We start from the raw sequence: 20048 nt of genomic DNA, 5'->3' as shown, positions 1-20048 counted from the left end.
GTTTTCTTTTTTTTAATATTCTCTTTGATATTTATGCTGGCTTCATGAAATGAGTTCAGAGACATTTCTTCCTCTTCAGTTTCTCAAATAATTTATGGGGGATTGGTATTATTTCTTCCTTAAATATTTACTAGGACTCATCACTGAAGCTTCCTGGGGCTGGAGTTTTCTTCGTGGGAAGTTTTTCTCCTTCCTTTCCGATCTGTTTTCATTTTATTTACTTTGTATGTCCAAAAAAGTATTTATCTTGCTTTTATTTTTAGAAGATATTTTTGTTGAATGTGGAATCCGAAACAGATGATAGTTTTTCCTTTAAAATTTTGATTAAAAAAATTTTTTTAATGTTTATTTATTTTTGAGAGAGAAAGAGATAGTGTGCACATGGGAGAGGGGCAGAGAGAGAGGGAGACACAGAATCTGAAGTAGGCTCCAGGCTCCAAGGTGTCAGCACAGGTCCCAACACAGGGCTCGAACTCATGAACTGCAAGATCATGACCTGAGCTGAAGTCAGACGCTTAACCGACTGAACCAACCAGACGCCCCATCCTTTAAGTTTTTTAAAGGATGTCGCTCCACTGTCTTCTGGCTTTCATTCATCCCAGCCAGAAATCTGTTGTCATCCTTATCTTTGTCCCTCTGTGTATGATAGATACATCTGTCTGCCTCTGATTGTTTTCGAATTACTCTTTATCACTGATACTGAGCAATTTGTATTTGATGTCCCTTGGTATAGCTTTCTTCATGCTTAGAATTTGTTCACTATATTATTTGAGGGAATTTTGGTCTTTAATTCTTCCCATATATTTGTGTCTCTTTCTTCAGGGGTACAAGTTACATGGACATTCGGCTGCTTGAACTTGTTCCACTGCTCACAGGTGGTTTTGTTTCTGGTTTTTGTTTATAAAACATTTTTAAGCTGCGTTCATTTGGAATCGTTTTTATGTTTTCAAATTCACTAAGTTTTTCTCCTATAATGTCTAACCTCCATTAATTCCAACAAATGTGGCTTTTCTTTTTCCTTTCAATATTGTCATTTTTAAATCTCTGGAAGCTCAGATCGGTTCCTTTTTATATCTTTCCTATCTCTACCTGACTTTTTGAATAATGTATAAAATTATAATAACTTTTAATTTTTTTAAAAAGTTTTATTTATTTATTTTGAGAGAGAGCATGAGCAGGGGAGGGGTAGGGACAGGGAGAGAGAGAATCCCAAGGAGGCTCTGTACTTCTAGCTCAGGATTCATGAACCACAAGGTCATGACCTGAGCTGAAATTAACAGTTGGACACTTAACCAACTGAGCCACCCAGGTGCCCCTATAATAACTGTTTTAATGTGTTTTTTTTCTCCTGACTCTAAAATCTGTGTTAGTCCTGGATGATTTTGATTGTTTTGTCACCGTCTTCTTCTTCTTGTCATGGAGCACAACACAGGGCTTGAACTCATGACCTTGAGATCAAGACCTGAGCTGAGATCGAGTCGGACACTCAAATGACTGAGCCACCCAGGCGCCCTGAGTGACTTGTCTTCTACTGAGTGGTCATATTTTCCTACTTCTTTCCATACCCAATATTTTTTAGGTGCCAGACATTGTAAATTTTACCTTTTTGCATTTTTGTTTTGATAAATGTTTTTTAACATTGTTTTGGAACACAGTTAAGTTACTTGGAAACAGTTTCATCCTTTCGGGTCTTGATTTTCAAATTTGTTAGGCAGACTTACGGGAGTGATCAATCGAGGGCTAATTATTTCTCACTCCCAAGGCAAGAACATTCTGAGCATCCCATCTAATGCACCGTGAATCTGTGAGGCTTTCCTGTCTGGCTGGTGTGAACAGGTGCTGTTTCTAGCCTTGTGTGAGCCCCAATCACCAACCTTTCTAATTATTTTAGATGGTTCTTTCCCCAACTTTGGACAGTTTCCTCCTGTGCATATGGTGATTAGACCCAACAAAATGCTCAGAGGGGACCTTTTTACAGAGCTCTGATACTCTCTCTCTCTCTCTCTCTCTCTCTCTCTCTCTCTCTCTCTCTGTACCACTGTCCTCTCTGGTGTTCTGCCCTGTGAATTCTATCCATCTTTGTCTTCCCCTGACTCTCAGTTCTTCTTAATTTAGAGAATACACTTTTAAAAATGCTTTTAAATTAATTAACGAATTATTTTCAGAGAGAGAAAGAGCGAGCGAGCAGGGGAGGGGCAGAGAGAGAGAAAATCCCTAGCAGATTCCAAGCCGTCAGTGCAGAGCCTGATGTGGGGCTCGAACCTACAACCTGCAAGTTCCTGACCTAAAGTAAAACCAAGAGTCAGACACTTAACTTGCTGAGCCACCCAGGCACCTCTGGGAATCTGCTTGATTCTACCTGGGTTTCCTTCTCTGTTCTGTGGCCTGGAAACACTCTGAATTCAATAACCTGGGATTATTGTAAGTCTTATCTTTGTCCTTTGTTGTCCTGTGTCCTGTGTCTTGAAAAGTATTGGTTCAGATATTTTGCCCGTTTTTTTGTTGTTGTTGTTTTTTTCAGGGTAAACTTTACCCAGTTACTCCATCTTGGCGGAAAGCAAAAGTTCCTTCCTGTTCTCTTAAATACAAATATTTACATGGTTGCCATTAAAGTATATGTATCATTTTATGGTCAAACATTGTAGCTCAGAAAGTTTCCATATTTCCTAAATGGTTTTCCTAATTGCCATTTTAGTAGCTGCGAAATATTTCACAGTGTGCCAAATTTATTTGAGAGCAGTTTATGCATTAAAGAATGATTTATGTTCTACCTCTTTCCAAAAAAGAATTTCAGATGGCTTACTGACAAAAAGGCCTACTAAATAAGACTAATACATTATGAATTAGAAGGGAAAACAAGGTTGAGAAAAACCAAGGAAGTAATAATGCCAACTATGATAATGTGCTGTGGGTATTCTGGCAGCCAAATGTGACAACTGTGATTAGTTCTGTTATTTTCATTATCAGAATGAAAAAGAGACTTCTAGGGAATAACAGTTACAGAATGCCTACTGTGTGCAACTGAACAGAAGGCGAGTTTGATTTTTACCTCACCCTCATGGTATTTGCTCGGGGCACAGAGTAACTCAATGACACAGTAGACATTCTAGTTCCTAAGAGTCAGATGCCTCAGCAGGGAGCCCGAGGATAACGCCAGCCATCACACAGGCCACCTCAGGAGGCACAGACACTTTTCTTGTACTGAGTTCTGGTGGAAATTTTGAGTCATCCGGTGATCGTGTCTTCACAACAGCTTCATAGTAAATAGAGAGGAAGTTTAATTTTCATTCATTCATTCACTCATTCATTCAGGTAATGGCTTTTGATAGCTGTGACATTGCACTGCCCCTTGGATGAGCAACTACACAGAAAGGGGTTACTTGTCTTGAGAGGTAACACCAGTCAAGGATGGAACTTTCTTCCTTGGAGGGAAGGACTGCTTGCTGCCTGCATGCCTCCTTCTATGATCTGGATTGCTTTTGAACAAGGTTTTGGAAAGACCTAGGGAACTCCTATCTCACTTTTTTTTTTAAATTAAGGTACGAGTCTATTTCATGCTAATTAACTCCTTTTCCTCACATGCTGCTCCGTGATCCTTTGCCCTTGGACTTCCTTGTCTCTAACTCTACTAAAGGCTCCAGGCATCTCTGTGGAGCCACCCTCGTCCCTGGAATCCTGGGGCTCCCTCGTTCTCTGTCAGACGCTTACTTCTCACCAGCTCCCTGTGTTCTAGGGGCCCGCCCCCAGCCCCGGGACGCTGTCCTGGCCCCCTTGCTCTGTGTCCTTCACATCTGAGCGCCCCTTGATAGGACTGAGTACCCACCGCTGTCTGAGCTCCGTGCTCAGAGCCGCACGGGTGCACAGAGGCAGCTGACAGTAGGTCTGATGTCGGGTTTCTCACTCTCTAGGACGGGGACAATAGAGCAAAGTGAATAGCTGTTATTTAAAAAAAAAAAAAAAAAAAAAGCAGCAACTTAGAAGTTGTCCAAACAAAGCAAATAGAATACTCAAGTGGAAAAGCCAGGGAATATTTCATGGAGGGTATAACTTCAGACATTGGGAAGTGTGTAAGCCTACACACTTTGGCCACACTCAGTCCATCCACCCCCCAGATTCTCCTGCCCCCCCCACTCCTCCCCCGGGTTTAGCTATTTGCTGGGTGGGGCCTACGGCCGCCGCTGACTTTTCCGCTCCTAGCGCTGCCCGCCCCTGCAGACCTCTCCAGGGTGTGGGCTGGCTTTGGGACAGTCTCTAGAACAGCCGCCGAGGATGGAGCCTCAGAAGCTCCCGTGCCAGCGCCCTGTCTGACTGACCCACCGGGTCCGTGGCGCCTCCTTCCATTTCTGGTCCGGACGCCAGGCCTTTCTGAACTTCCCGCGCTTCCACGTAGTGGCAGGCGTTTCTCTGAGCGCAAGGGACTTCATGCCCGACGGGGTCAATCTGACCAACAAGACGGAGACAGGAACAGGCTAGCGAGGCCCTCTCCCCCTGACGGACTGTGCCAAGGCATGCAGCTCCGTGCCGGTCCGAAGCCTTTCCCCCTGACTGCGCAGCTCAGCACCGTACCTCTGCTCGCCCCTCCGGGCCCTGCCTTCCCAGCTCCTTCTGTCTCGCCGCCCTGATGGAGCGCCTCCCAGTCATGTCTTCCCGAGGTCGGCCGCAGACTCTTTTTTCCTAAAGAAGCTGGGCAAAGGTTCAGCATGACGTTTTTTGGTTTTTTTCTTTTTAAATGTAATTTATTGTCAAAATGGCTTCCCTACAACACCCAGTGCTCATCCCAACAAGTGCCCGCCTCCCTGCGCATCGCCCACTTCCCCACCCCCCCATCCACCGTGAGTTTGGTCTCTCTATTCAGGAGTCTCTTGTGGTTTGCCTCCCCCGCTCTCTGTTTGTAACTGTTTTTCCCCCTTCCCCTCCCCCAGGGTCTTCTGTTCAGTTTCTCAAGATCCGCATGAGCGAAAACATAGGATATCTGTCCTTCTCTGACTGACTTATTTCACTTAGCATAATACCTTCCAGTTCCATCCACGTTGCTGCACGTGGCGGGATTGTATTCTTTCCAGCATGAGGTTTTCCAAGCAAAGTAGGGAGAAAGAAAGGCAGTTATGCTGACGCCTGGCACCAGCAGTTGAGGTCAAGTCTCCCAGGCCTGCCTGTGTAACCCGAGCGAGTCCTGTACCCCTGGGCCTGCAAAGGCTCCTGCTGGGCCTGCAAAGGCTCCTGCTGGGCCCTCGATGGGCACACCTTCCCCTCCCCACCACACCCACCAGCTGCAGTAGCACAGTATTAATTTCTCCCTGTGCTTTCTGTGTTTTACAAGCTCATGGTCCGTGTAGGATTATAAAACACAGGTCATAAGAAAGACATCCTGCTTATTCCTCAAGTTCCAGCTTAAAAACTGCCATGTTCTTGAAGCCAAAAGTAAACTCTCCCTACTCTGTGCGGCCCAAACTATTTTTAAAATTATTTTTTAAATGTTTTATTTCTTTTTGGAAAGAAATGGGGGAGGAGCAGAGAGAGAGAGAGAGAGAGAGAGAGAGAGAGAGAGAGAGAGAGGATCTGAAGCGGGCTCTGCACTGTCAGCAGTGAGCCAGATGTAAGGCTCGAACTCATGAACTGTGAGATCATGACCTGAGCTGAAGTCAGATGCTCACCGACTGAGCCATCCAGGTGCCCCCCCCCAAACTAATTGTTTTTAAGTCACTTTCCAGCATTTATCACATATTGTCATGTATCATAGATGATTGTTTGATATCATTGTATCTGTCAGGTAAAAAGCTCCTTCAGGGCAGGGGCCATGATTTAGCTTTGCATCTTCTACAAAACTTTTCATAGAGTACTGTATACAGTAGGCACTCAGCAGTTATCATTTGAATACATTTAGAAACATACCTGCAAGGTTAAGGGAATGCTATAGATATGTTCTTTAAATTATTGTAATCAAATAATGAATTATTGTAATAATCAAAAATTCTTTTGTGAAACCCACCAGCAACTCTAGAATATTCCCACAGCTCAGTGCAAGGTCACGTTCACATGACTCCGGTCATGCTGTGAATCTCCAAGCACCTGACAGTACAAAGATTCTCAGAGGTTCCTGAGGTCAAGGGCATTAGAATCCATTCAGACACCATGGAATAAAGCTTTAACTGCATTGGGCCACAGGATAAACAATTAGAGAGGGATCTTCTAATTCATTCAATGAATATTGTTGAGCATTTTGTGATAATGAAATAAATGCTTTTAAAATATGAACGATATAGGGACCACAGATACAGTTGTCCATAGGAACACGTAAAGGTGATGAATTTCCTCCCCCTGGTTTCTTATTTACAAAGTTGGTTTCTCTTACATTTCACAGCGTCCAGTTAATTGCAAGGAATTTTTGGAGTCGTTACAGCAGGTAAGTGAAGGAAGAAATTGAAAGAGAACGTGAAAACTGTTACTAGAAGTATTAGTAATTGCCATTTGTAGATGAATAATTAGACTCCATAAGACATAGAAGCTTGACGTTGCTCATAAAAAAAAGTGTTTTAATTTTCTCAAATCTTTGACTCTGAGAAGCCTTTTCAGTCTCTCATTATATAACAAGACTGGGCAGGCTTCCTTTTTTTTTTTTTTTTTTTTTTTTTGCCATTGACATCTTCCAAGGAAAATGCTGCATGATATGATTTTCAAGGCTAATTTGCCTTATTGTCTTAAGCAGTGTCTCTTACTACAAATGAGCCTCCTGTACCTCTGTGAGCTAGAGAGGCTCCTTCAAAATTCCTAACAGGCAGCCTGGTGGAGAGATGGGAGGGAAAGGAAGGGAGGGAGGAAGGGCGGGAGGAAGGGAGGGAGAGAGGTAGAGGGTGCCTGTCTGCTTCGTACATGTGGTACAGCCTGGGAGATCAGAACGCTAACAGAACAGGCAGTGTAATTACATGTTCCTTGTAAGTATGTTAGCCCCACGGGGAACTAAGCTGGCCAGTCCACTTGGAGAGGGAAACTAGATTTAAGGATGGTGGAGGGGTCATTGCATAACTGACTTATTACTCGGTGGTGATGAGGGCATTTGCTGATCTCCAGTAACTGGTGCTTTTGGTCAGGCTCGGCTCTCTCACTCCCAGATACTTGATTTTTGCAAAAGGGACACACCTTTCTGCAGGAAGAGAAGATACTGACCAGATTGCCAGCGGTAGGTAGTGACATTCAGCATGTTTATGCAGCAGAATTGCTGAGAGATTGTGGGGTGGGAGTTTGGGGGGGGGGGGGGCTGGTGGTAGTGGTGGTGATCCGGTTGGTTGATTTATCTGCAATAGGGAATATGTTTTATTTTAATTATGAGTTAAGAGTTGCTGCTGCCTCGGCTAAGGTATCAGTTAAAAATGCTGTGTTCCCAGCTTTCATATTTGTGTTTGATGTGGTTTCTGTGCTCATGCAGCTTGGTGAAGCTAGGGAGGGCTCACCTTTAAATAACCTGCAGCTTCCTATTTTCGTTCTTGTTTTTTTTTTTTTTTTTAAATCCTTAAGCACTGTTCCCACCCTTTCTTCCCAATATCCGCCTGACCACCCCCCCGCCCTCCGCCCCATATGAAATGTGGCCTGTCTTCATTCTGAGCCTTTTGCACCCTGAGTCTGGATTTCTGGCTGGTTTGCTGTAGGTATTTGTGGATGCTTCGCAGTCACCCAGGGCCCAGGCAAACTGACTGTGCATGGGAATCGGAGACCATGGCTGTGCAGCTGGTGCCCGACTCTGCTCTCAGCCTGCTGATGGTGAGTGCTCCGGGAGGAGGTGGGGCCCGGGCAGCGCCCAGCTCCAGCCTTACCCTCCCGCACCGTGGGCTGCCGCTGCAGTGCTGCAGACATGCTAAAAATCGCTCCGCTTTATCCCGCAGGCTTGTTGCAAATGATTTCTTGGGTGAGAGCATCAGCCATGACAAAGCACTCTCAGGGAAGAGAAGCCCTAGATTTGCCATTTTAGAAACTTGTTGCTTAATGCTATTTTGAGAGAGATGCTTGCAAACAGGTGCTAAGAGCCCCTGGAAATAGATTCCCACCGACGCCTCCCCCTGGCTCCTCAGCATCCTTCCCCCTCCCTCCCCTCCCCTCCCCTCCCCCGCTGCCTTTTGCATCTAAGTTGAGGTGATCCTGTTTGTTGATTTGTTTTTCTGTCATCTCATAGCAACTGTGGAATTTTTTTGCCCACGGAACAATTGAATAGGATCTTCTTTCTAGGTGCCCACGTGTTTACTCCGATTTCCCCCGGGAAGTGGCCAAGGAGGTTGTCTGTGGCCTTTTTAACACTGGGACTGCAGAGCCACCTCCCAACTGTGACTGCAGGGGAGACTCTGGCAGGCCTTGTCCAGGCCCTTGCCCGCGTGTAGACCACTGACCTCCTTTAAGCCTCTCTGTGATTTCCATCATGTTAAGAAGGCCTCCGCTCTTAGCCTGTCTAAGCAATACAGGGACAGTGGCATCACCTTTTTTTAACCTGATTGACTTGGGGCTAGGCTCTAGATTCAAGTTTGCTTTCGCTGTCACGTTGCCCCCCTTCTCCTCGCTGACTAGCTCACATGCCAGGGTAATGCTGACGGAAATAGCCGGCCTCAGGCTCCGCGTGTGAATGTTTCTAATAGTTACACAGGAGATTTTTACGGACAAAGCATAAGTGCTTCTGCTGAGTATATTGATCTGTGTTTTCTGACTGAGAGGGGGAAATACAGCTTTGTGAGGCCTGATGAGTTTGTTAAGAGCACTTGGAAGAGGAGCCAGTGGGGAGCCTGCCTCTTGAGCAATGAGCTGGGTCAAGTTAAGAGGGACGGAGATCATGGTTCTTTTTCACCTCAAATGTCGTTTCGGCCCCAGAGCCATTTGAAACGCCTGGGATCTTCTGCTGACTTCCAATTCCATTGCAAGAGAAGTAGTCAAAAGCATTAAAGTTGTTTTCTGGAGAAATTTACCCCGGTCTCCTCTCCCTTCCTTATACTTGTATTGTCCAATGATACTGTATCCAATGATACTGACCATTGATATATCCAATGGTCACATACGTGGATGGTTAGGATCTGAGGATTTCTGACTGACAGGTGATACAGTGGCAGTGTCTCTGAGGACCAAGAGACTCTGGGAAACCGGAGTCTGAGTCATGTGCAAAAATATAAGGGCACATAGGCTCCCGTTCAGGTAGGCGTGTGCGTATAATATAGTATTGCTTGACAGAAATAAATCTTGCATTATGTTAAAATAGGGAAGAAATGTGTTCTTAAAAATCAGCTGTAGGGAGAGCCGGGCCTGTTTGCCTCCACATTTCTGTCCTGATTTCTTCTCCATGCTTCCGAGCATTCGGGCATGCGCCTGTTTTCCTGGGAGCCCTAAGGAAAAATCCCCTCGACATGCTGGTCCAGCTGCTTCTGAGACATACGCACTGAGGTTCTGTTCCTGGTGCTCCCAAATATTACGGTTGCTGTCCGGGAGGTCTCCGTGGCTCAGACTTTATCCTCTGTGTCAGCGGCCTCTGCCCTCAGATCTCTCCCTAGCACTCACCTCCTGCCCGGATTAAAGGATTGCATGTGTGTCTCCCTCAGAAGCGGGGGGAAGTGGCTTGTTACAATGGGCCGTTAGATTAGAGAACCTTGGAGCACCATGTGTAACCATAGTCAGGGTGTGTTTTCCTGTTCACAACCGGTTCAGGGGGAATTTTCCCCTATGGACTTTGTTCCTTTTTTCATTGTTAAGAAGAAACCTCAACATAATTGCTTCCCAACTATTGCAGGATGAGTCTCAAAATGTATATAAGCAAGTCACTGAGGAAGAGAGGAGGAAAGGAGGCCATTTAGCAGAGTTGCTTTGGCCGTGAGTTCTGGAAGGAAGCTGTAAACATTGTTATTTGTTAGCTACTCAAGCAGCCAATCAGTTCTCAGTATTTATGGAGTGCCTCTGCTAACTAAGAAGGGTAGCATAGTATAAAGGCCAGAGCTCATAAGCACACCGTTTAGGGGGAGGTCAATATCAGATGGCTTGGTGGGAGTTCTGCAATTTCGTGGTATCGAGTCATTGGGCTGCAGGGAACCGGGGGCGGGGGGGGGGGGGGGGGAGCGACTGGCCACACCCCTTGGTTTTGGATAAGGACACAGTCAGAGGTTATACTCTGTGTAGACTCGACATGATTCAGGGCAGAATACATTTATTTGGTTCTGCAAAGTGGCACCAGATCTGGAATTGGAGAGCCCTACGTTCTGTTCCCAGCTGTGCCACTCCCTGGGCGGTCCTGGATATGTCGCTTCCTTTTTCTGTGCCTTAGTTGCGTCATTTGCTTTCTGAGGGGGTCATGGTCCTCTGTAGGGTTCCTTTAAGCTCTGTTAAACATAACATAAGACCTCTAGGAATAGCGTCTAGAATAGAGGTCCTTGACAGGCAACTGTAACGCTTTATTCAGCATTATGTCTTAGTTGTACCCTAGGATATGGGCAGTGCTGCTTTTAGATGGTAGAATTTGTTCCCAACCATATGGCTTTTATGCCAGAAGAAGTGTTTTGTGTTATTTACTGGAAGGGGTGATCATATGCATTTGTTCACACTCTGTTGTCTGGAGACCTACCCCCCATGGGAGCCTGAATTATTCTGCCGGACTAGAGCAGGTGACCTTTGAAAAGTACCAAAGGTGACTTTTCCAAGCTGGTGCTGGGTTTAGAGCCTCTGGAAGGGGTCCTGGGTTGTAAGCATGTGCCGACTGCCTTGAGGTGAGTGCATTTCACTGATTCTTTCAATGAAGAGTTAGTATGGGGTGGGTGGTGATGATTATCTATGCCACACGGAGGTCTTCAAACAACGAAGGGTGGACTCAGAGGACAGATACTGGTGGTGAAGACCACATGCCATTGAAAAGCCCACCTCCTTCATTTTTGCAGAAATTTTGGGAAGCAAGAAAAGACACTGTTGGGAGCCTCCAGCAGGATGTCACTAATTATAGAGCAGGAAGCTCTTGGCTATGTGTCATTTGCTGAAATCACATGAGTTTGGGGAACCCTTTAAAGGCTGGAATGTGCTAGGGCCAAAGATTTGTTGATCATTTCTCTAATGACAGGGTAGAGATGGATAGCCATGGGGCTACAGAGGTGGTATTAGGATATTTTGGCTCTTAGATTCTGAAAGCTCAGATTAAAATATTTTAATGTAAGTTAGCTAGCTAGGCTATAGTGCAAATTACGATTTTCTGCAAAGCATCTTCACCTGTATTATCTCACTTAATCCCTTCAATAATCCTAGTTTTAAGACAAACTTATTTGGTAATCAGAATTTGAGAAACTGTCAAGGGTCCCACGACTGAAAGTGATAGGGCAAAGTCTCACGATCAGGGTCCTCTGACTCTCAAGCCAGGGCTGACTTTGATGTCATGTCAAAGGTCGAGAACTTCACCACCAGGATCTTCTAACACTTTGGATTTAGCCCATCAAGGGCGCCTCGTATCTGAGCTATTCTGCGTTTTTCACATTTTAAGGTGAGTAGTTCTATCGTCTTGTTTATCTGCATTCTTTTCCATATTGCAATTTAAAATAAAAGGTGCTACCATACATCTGGCTCAAGACATCTGCTTTGACTCTAGCACAAAAAAATATTTTTATATCCATAAGAGATTTTCCACGTTTTTGAGGTTCCATTCTCTTGCACATTGTTTGTAAGAAAATTGCCAAAAGTCAGGTTTTTGTGATAGGAAAATTAAATATGCAAAAACTTCAATTCGTAAGTCAGAGAAATTAGTGGATGACTATTCTCAGTGAATGAAAGATGTGAATTAGATTATCTTGAAGAGTCTTTGTATTTCTAAAAATTTGATTTCAGATTTCTGGGATTTTCTTGAATAGACTAGCTCTCTTGTCTGTTTGAATAGATTCCAGCTGATAACCTGCTCTTGTAAAACTTCATCTCTCTAGTTCATTTCATTTTATTATGGATTCGTCTTTCCTCAGATAGTTTCCTCCTTTGGAAATTTTCTTTTTTAGTTAACCAACCAATGTTTGCTGAGTACCTACTCTGTACAGGGAGAATACAAGCAGTCCGTGGCTTTAGTGAACTTAAAAATTAACTGAAAAGATGTACCACTGACTATTAGAATGGGAAAACTGGTTTAAGTTTAAGTAACATGTTGAAGAATAGAGGAGGGTAAATCTGAGGTGAGAAGACTGAATGAGTTAGGGTAGAGTCCAGGCTGTTGGGAGATAGAAAGTAGACTGGTTTGGACAGAGTTCCTAGAGGTGACAAAGGCTTCGGTGGCCAGAAAGGCAGGTTAGGGGTATGACCATGGATTTTCTGGGACACCTGGGTGGCTCAGTCGATGAAGTGTCAAACTCTTGGTTTCGGCTCAGGTCAGGATCTCATGGTTTGTGAGAGTGAGCGCCACATTGGGTTCTGTGTGGGTAGCATGGAGCCTGCTGGGATTCTCACTCTCCCTCTCTCTCTCTGCACCTTCCCTGCTAGTGCCCCCTCTCTCAAAATAAATAAGTAAACTTAAAAAACAAAAAAAAGACCGTGGATTTTCTCCAGATTGCGAAAGGCAAAGGCATAGGATAAAATTAAAGTCTGTCCTAAGAAATCTTGCTCTTGAGTAATAATAATAATCCTTTTAATTTTCAAAGTGCTTTTGTGCCTGTTGTCAGGACAGGTACTGTATCTTTCTATTATATGGTAAAACTAAGAACCAGAGACGCTAAACAGCTTGCCCAAGAAGACTTGGCTAATTGTGATGGTTTCCATAACGATTAACCAATACATTTGAAAAGGTAATTTGACCCCTTTATAGAAATTTAAAGAATAATAATTACGTGGTAAGAGAGCATAGCCACCTGAAGCACTGTGCACAGAGTGGGGCCACGTAAGCTTGGGGCCCAGGGCAGGGGTCCTAGATATTGAGGTCTATAGTGGGTAGTGTTCTTAGTGTCCTTTATCTTTCTGGTTTATTTAAAGTAGGATGATTGTGGGGGAGCCTGGGTGGCTCAGTCAGTTAAGCATCTGACGTCACCTCAGGTCATGATCTCACGGTTTGTGGGTTTGAACCCTGTGTCGGGCTTTGTGCTGACAGCTCAGAGCCTGGAGCCTGCCTCAGATTCTGTGTCTCCCTCTCTCTGACCCTCCCCTGCTCACTCTGTCTCTCTCTGTCAAAAATAAATACGCATTTAAAAAATGAAAATAAAATAGGATGATTATCAAAACATCCCTAGAAAATGTTTCTGTAACATTATATCTAAGTCAGTAGCTAAAATCCTTCTTAAACCCAATTATCCACCTTCTAAAATGGAATTTCCTAATGGGTATGTTTGAAATCTTGATACTAATAATTTTTGTAGTTAGTGTTTAGTGTACAGATTTCTCTCTCTCAGAGGGTGAAATTTAAAATCAATGAGTCCTACTGCCTCTCTCAGATAAGTTTTTGCTGACCGTATTTTTTATTTCATTTTATGTCTTTCTGGTTTTAAGGGACAGAGTTCACTCACACCAGCATTAAGAAAGAAGGGAAACGTACTGACTCGTTCCAAGGAATGAAGTGGTTCCAGGAAAAGCTGGACTGAGGACTTTGGATGACAGAGTCCAGACCCTGTTTCTCTGTTTCTCTCTGTCTTTCTAATCTCTCTATGTCTTTGCTCTGTGTTAACTTTAGGCTCTAGCAGATTCTTTTTCTCAGCAGCTCCGGGATAACTTGTTCACAGAGCTGGTGGGCCCAGATAAATAAGTGGGACTTTCCTTATGAGGTCATTTCTCAACATCCATTAGGCCCTGTTGGGTAATAGGTTTTGCCCCTGGCCGATCACTGGTTCTCTGACCAAGCGTGTTGGCGTCTGTGTCTAGACCTGTGGGGAGAAAGGAGTTGGGTCACTTGACTGATAAGTTCACCTGAATCACATGGAGTGAGAATGGCAGGTTCCAGAAGGAGAAGAGCTCTTTTACTAGGAAGGAGGAAGGGATACTACCAAGGTAAAAACAATACATACTCATTACAGTGGTCTTTGCAACTTGTGTACCATTATAAGACTCCTATAAAACCAGTCAGGGGTCGAGGAGGGGGTGGATAAAGCATCAGTGAACCCTAAATCATTGGTTCACTTTTCCTCAAAATGAATATAAGTGGAAAAGCCCAATTGTCTAAATAGTTTATGCTTGTTTGAAAAGGTCTCACCATCTGTAAAATGGGATAATAGTAGCTACCATGTAATACTTGGGATAATTCAATGAGATATGCAGGTAAAGTACTTAGCATTGTTCCTGGATCAAAGTAAATACACAATAAGTATTAGCAGTTGTTTCTTTATATTAAAATGATATGGAACTACCATCCCCCCAAACTCATCTCACTGGACTCCTGCATGAGCCAGAGTCCATCTAAAAGAAGTTGCCCAAGCCTGTCTGCATTCCAGTTTCTGAAATCAGGGACCACGTTGGACAACCAGCCAGTTGTTTTGGAAAACAGATGGACCTAGGATCAGGTGAACTGCTCCTGTCATGAGCACATTTAAATTTGCATTCCTGTCTTGAATAACTAACAAAATTTTCTTACCCTCTAAGGGAAGATGACTAAAATATGGGCTGCAATATGTTCTCTCTGGCAAATGCAAAATGCATGCCATCCAGGCTTGCTATACATGATTGGGTGGCTATTAGTGGATCTCTGCTAAAAATTAATTGTGTGGCTGCTTTGCAAAGTTTAATAGTCATTTGGAGACCATATGTTCCTGGTGCAGGTAGCAGTATCTCACTGAATTCTATGCCAAAATGTGAAGTCACATGGAACATATGGTATTTTGGCCTGGCCATAATCAAAGGTCCTGGAAACGTGATTGACTGAAACCATGGGGTACATACAGAGTTAGAAGACTAAATTCCAGTGTCAAGGTAACATTGACCTATAGTAATGAGTGCTTTTTATAACCCTGGATATTGAAATTTTAGTCGCACTTTCCAGACCTGGAGAAGCACTTTCCTGAGCCGTAGATCCAGTCCCACTCCCCAAGCAATGCCATGCATGCCCGTGCTTTTAACTCTTGTCTGTACATTCATGACCTTCTAGTCATGGCTTTGGCTCAGCCCTTGCTCCCAAGTTTCTCATGACTGCCAATCCAGATGCTTATCAGATTGACCCTCCTGTTTGTCCCATGGGTGCCTCAAATTCACTTCACCCTAAAGAGGAACGGTGACCTTCCTCCTGGTCTACGTGTCTTACTTCCATTGGTGGTAGGACCATTTTGCCTGTCACCCCAGAATTCATTGTTGACTCCTCCTCCTCCCTCATCTACCTTGTTCAGTTATCTCCAGGTTCTTTTGCCTCTGCTCCCTCATTTCTCTGTGATCTGGCCCCTCCTCCCTTATCCCTCCCACTGACTGTCAAGTTTATAATCTCACCCACCTGGGTCTCTGTTTCTACTCTCTTTTCACTATGTCTAATCTTCTGTACATACATTTTCTGGAGTGATATTTATAAAATGATTCTGATTTCTCTAGTAATTAGATCTGGGATTTTCTTCTAAAATGAAGGTCTAAAATCCTCTGGTTATACTTGATTATACCTGGAATAAAGCTCAAGCTTTTTATTTTTTAATTGAGGTAAAATTGGTATATAACAATATAGAAGTTTCAGATATACAACAATACAACTTGATGTCCATATGCACTACAAAGTGGTCAAGCTTTATAACAAACCACATTAGTTACTTCAAGCTCCAACCTCCGCCTCCCTGTCCAATCTCACTCCCACTGTTCCCGCCACCACCCCTGAGAATTGGTGCCCTGGCCATGTTGGGCTCTTCCTGCTCCCCGTAAATAATATGCTGGCTCAAGCCTGTGCACCTGTGAGTGTGCTCTTTCCACTACTTGGGCTATGGCTCTTTCTACCTTCCTCACTTTTTCTTGTACCTCATTTATATTTATATTTTCTATCATTTCACTTATTGATAACACTGCCATATGATATTTGACTTTTGTATCTGTTTTCCTTAACAGAGTAGGAGTACATCAACAATATGGAGTATTTCTTATCCATTCATCCAACAAATATTTATTGAGTGCCTACTGTCTTTTGGACACTATTTTAACATGAGGGATACGGTGAAGTGAACAAGACAGACAAGGTTTTTGTTGTCCTTGAGCTTACCCAGGGAGAGGTTAAAAAAATAAATGCATTGAAAATACATAGAAATATCAGGGAGTGATAATTGCTCTAGAGCAAATTGAAAATGATGGTGGGGAAACCGTGGTTGGGTGATAGCTTTAGAGTGGGTGATCAGGGGAGCCTTCTGAGGAAGCTAAAAGGTGATTGGCAAGAAGGAGGCAGAGGTGGAAAGTTGTGGGCAAGACATTCCAATCAAGGTAAAAGCCATAGAACCTGAAGGAATTTATCTGGTCCCAACACCTTGCACTGTTCTCCATATATTCAGTGAATTAAAGTATTGATCCATCACTTCTGGCAGTTTAGCACAGGACCAGGCTTTGGGGAGGAAGTTGAGGTGAGGAAAACACACGAGTCTTGTTCCAGAGCTTCTATATCACAAAGAAATACAATTACAGAATACGTTGAGGTAACACCTCACAACCTCGTGAGAGGAAATGGTCCCACCTTATGGGCCACAGTACCAACAGTGCGTGGGAAGGAATTCAGAGAAGTGGTCTGGGAGGGGTAGGGGAGGGCGACCTAGAGATCTAGTTATGACAGGGTCTGTGGAGAAAGAGGACATCAGGCCATTTTGAAGGATGCAGTTTTTCCCCCTTTATTGAGATACGATTGACATATACATTGTGTAAGTTTAAGGTGTACAGCATATTGATTTGTTACACTGATATATTGCATTATGATTACCACTTAGCATTAGCTAACACTTCCATCAAGCACATACTTATCATTTTTTTTGTCGTGCTAAGAAAATCTAAAATCTGTCTCAGCAACTTTGAAGTGTATAATACAGCGTCATTAGCTATAGTCACCATGATGTATATTAGATCTCCAGAACTTACTCATCTTCCAACTATAAGTTTGTACCTTTACCAATAATCTCCATTGACCCCACCCCCAGCCCCTGATAACTGACATTGTACTATTTTCTGTAGGTTTAGCTTTTAAGACTCCACATTTAAGTGATGACATACTGTATTTGTCTTTCTCTGACTTACTTAGGGTAATGCTCTCAAGATTCATCCCAGTTGTCATAAATGGGAGAAATTCCTTCTTCCTTGTGGCTGAATAATATCCCAGTGTGTGTGTGTGTGTGTGTGTGTGTGTGTGTGTGTGTGTGTGTGTGTGTATCACATCTGCTTTATCCATTCATCCATACATGGAAAGTTAGATCGCCTCGGTTAGCCAATGTCTTAGGTAAGTTGTTGTGGTTAGCCAATGTCTTGGTTATTGTGACTAATGCAGCAATGAACATGAGGATATAGATACCTCTTAGAGATCCTGTTTTCATTTGCTTCAGATAAATTCTTAGAGGTGAGATTGGGGCGTGTTTATTTTTGATGAGGGAGAGAAGGGACGGAGTATCTTTCTGGGAAAAGAAAAAAGGGATCAGGGAGATTCAGGAGGAGAGGATTATGAACCACAGTGGTAGATGATAGAGATCCCATGAGGGCAGAGGTAGGGGTGGGGAGGAGGGATTGGTAAGAGAGGATTTGCCTTGTGGAGGAGGAGGAGGAAAGCTTTTGGAGTACGTTGGGACCAGATGAGGTAAGACATTGCAGATGCTCCCATGAGCACCTGTATTGGAGCCACGGGCATTTAGGGGCCTGTCTGTGTTCTCGCATGGGGACTGACTTAGCCGGTGTAAGGGATGGGAAGTTTAATTTGGTGGTGGTATGTAGGGGAGACAGGGGGGAGAACACCTATTTAGAATCACATGCTTGGGGGCGCCTGGGTGGCTCAGCTGGTTAAGGGTCCAACTTCAGCTCAAGTAATGATCTCACAGTTCGTGAGTTTGAGCCCTGCATTGGGCTCTCTGCTCTCAGCACAGAGCCCGCTTTGGATCCTCTGTCCCCCTCTCTCTCTCTCTCTCTCTCTCTCTCTCTCAAAAATGAATAAACATTAAAAATATCAAATGCATGAACTCTGGTGGAGAGTGAAGAGGCAGCATGGTGGTGGCTATGGGAAAAGTGGAACATGGATGAGTTCAAGGGACATTCTGAAGGCAGCATCATCAGGACCATAGGATAGATGGATGGTAGGACCCACTCACAGGGAGCAGTCAGCCAGGACTACAGAGTGTTGGATCTGGAGCTTCAGGGAGTGGTGCCAGGAACAACTTCAGAGCCAGAAATACATTTGCAGAAGAAAAGGGCTGCACTTAGCTTAGGACCACCCAGTTGAAGGTGTGGAGGAAATAATGGGATTTCCCAGCAGAGATGGCCGATGGGCAGTTGGATATCATAGGCACTTAGGTCAGTGATTCGATTCAGAGAGGCAGATCTGGGAATGAGACTAGAAGCACAGGAATCCAGAAGAAAGATCATAGAGGGAAAAGACCAGAAAGCCACACTTGGAGAGGGGGAGATTTAGAATCCATGATCAGAAAAAGTTCATATTATCTTGTGATACAGGCCGCATATGTACCAGGTCAATGTTACCTTGACTTTGGCATTAATTTTCCTCACATTAAATGTACCACGTGGTCTAATTGAAGCAACCTCAGACCTTTTTTAAGTTGGTGTATTTTGAGAGAAAGAGAGAAAGTATTAGCACCAGAGGGGCAGACAGAGAATCCCAAGCAAGCCCCTCACTGCCAGCACAAAACTCGATGCAGGGCTTGAACTCACAAACCACGAGATTATGACCTGAGCTGAAATCAAGAGTCCCTGGATGCTTAACTGACTGAGCCACCCAAGCGAAGCAGCCTCAGAATGTACTAGATGCAGGTTAAATGCAGTTCCATTAGATGACTGCTTCTCCCAGATTGCTGTAGGGCACAGGTGAGCTGAGATTGTGCACACGCCCACTGTCACCACCCCTATGATGCAACTAGACGTATCGCGTGTGTATGTGTTCTGCTCACTACTTACTGCTACGTAGCAACTGCTCCACATTCTGTGACTTAAAACAACCATTCTGTTATGCTCACCAATTCTGTGGGTCACGAGTTCCAACAGGTGGCCGTGGTAATGGCTTATTTTTGCTCTATAATGTCTGGAGCCTCACCTGGGATGAGTGAAAGTCTGGGGTGACTCAACAGCTAAAGTCTGAAATCTCCCGGAGGCATCTCCACTCACTTGTCTGGCACTGGGTGTTGCCATCGGCTGGACCGCAGCTGGTTTTTTGACCACAGCATTTTTGTAGGAAAACTCCACGTGACCTGAGTTTCCTCACAACATGGCTGCTTCAAGGTCGCTGGACTGTTTATGTGGTAGCTCAGGGCCTCAAATTGAGTATCTGAGCTCACAAGGCAGAAACGTATCACGTTTTGTGAGCTAGCCTTGGAAGTCACACGGACTCACTTCCGCTGCATTTTTTTTTTTTTGGTTACAAACACGTCACTGAGGCTGCATTGGAAGGGAGAGGATATAGACTCCACCTCTTGGTGAAAGGGAGTTAACATGGTTTGTGACATGTTTAAAACCACCACAACGAGTGTTCATTCTATGCAATTTAATTTCGTGGTCTTTGAGGGTCTTAATTACTCACAACTTGGCAATGGAATTTTGCTCAGAGGAAGCATTCCATAACTATTGATTGAATATTACGTTGGTATCAGAAGTCCGTTAAAAATTTTTTTTTCCTCCTGGCAGAAAGTTACCTTTGAGTTTTTAGATGTTTATCCAAACTCTAAGCATTTAGAGAGAACCACACATTGAGCATTTCTCTGTTATGCCTTCAAAGAATACCCAGAGAAAGTATGAATCAGGAACATCTTCATCTGCCTTCTCTGTGACCTCCAAAGTTCTCTGATTTAGTCCCCACTGATGATTGGGACTAATCATAGTAGTAGTTCCCGTAGTGTTGCCTCTTTTCCATGCTTAGTGTTTGAACTCATAATTTGTTTTGTATCTTTATTGCCCATGTGCCAAAGCAAAAGGAGGGACATAGCTTGGTATTAGGACTGAAGTGC

The 20048-nt window shown here is 44.0% G+C and overlaps 1 protein-coding gene across 2 annotated transcripts in view; it reads left to right on the top strand.

Moving 5' to 3' along the window:
• The first annotated feature begins 6936 nt into the window (after positions 1 to 6936).
• FRMD4A (FERM domain containing 4A) overlaps positions 6937 to 20048 on the top strand; it is a 616540-nt gene continuing 603428 nt past the window's right edge. The window contains exons 1-2 of one of the 2 annotated variants that reach the window (XM_043563480.1): positions 6937 to 7177; positions 7644 to 7755. In XM_043563480.1, the coding sequence (XP_043419415.1) occupies positions 7654 to 7755 (102 nt within the window). In that variant the 5' untranslated portion in view covers positions 6937 to 7177; positions 7644 to 7653. The remainder of the gene's footprint in view (positions 7178 to 7643; positions 7756 to 20048) is intronic. The other variant, XM_043563478.1, reaches the window with a different exon arrangement.

This window comes from Prionailurus bengalensis, chromosome B4, assembly GCF_016509475.1.
Source record: "Prionailurus bengalensis isolate Pbe53 chromosome B4, Fcat_Pben_1.1_paternal_pri, whole genome shotgun sequence".
Lineage (NCBI taxonomy): Eukaryota > Metazoa > Chordata > Mammalia > Carnivora > Felidae > Prionailurus > Prionailurus bengalensis.
Note: the sequence above shows the minus strand (reverse complement) of the source record. Positions and strands in the feature narration are given on the sequence as shown.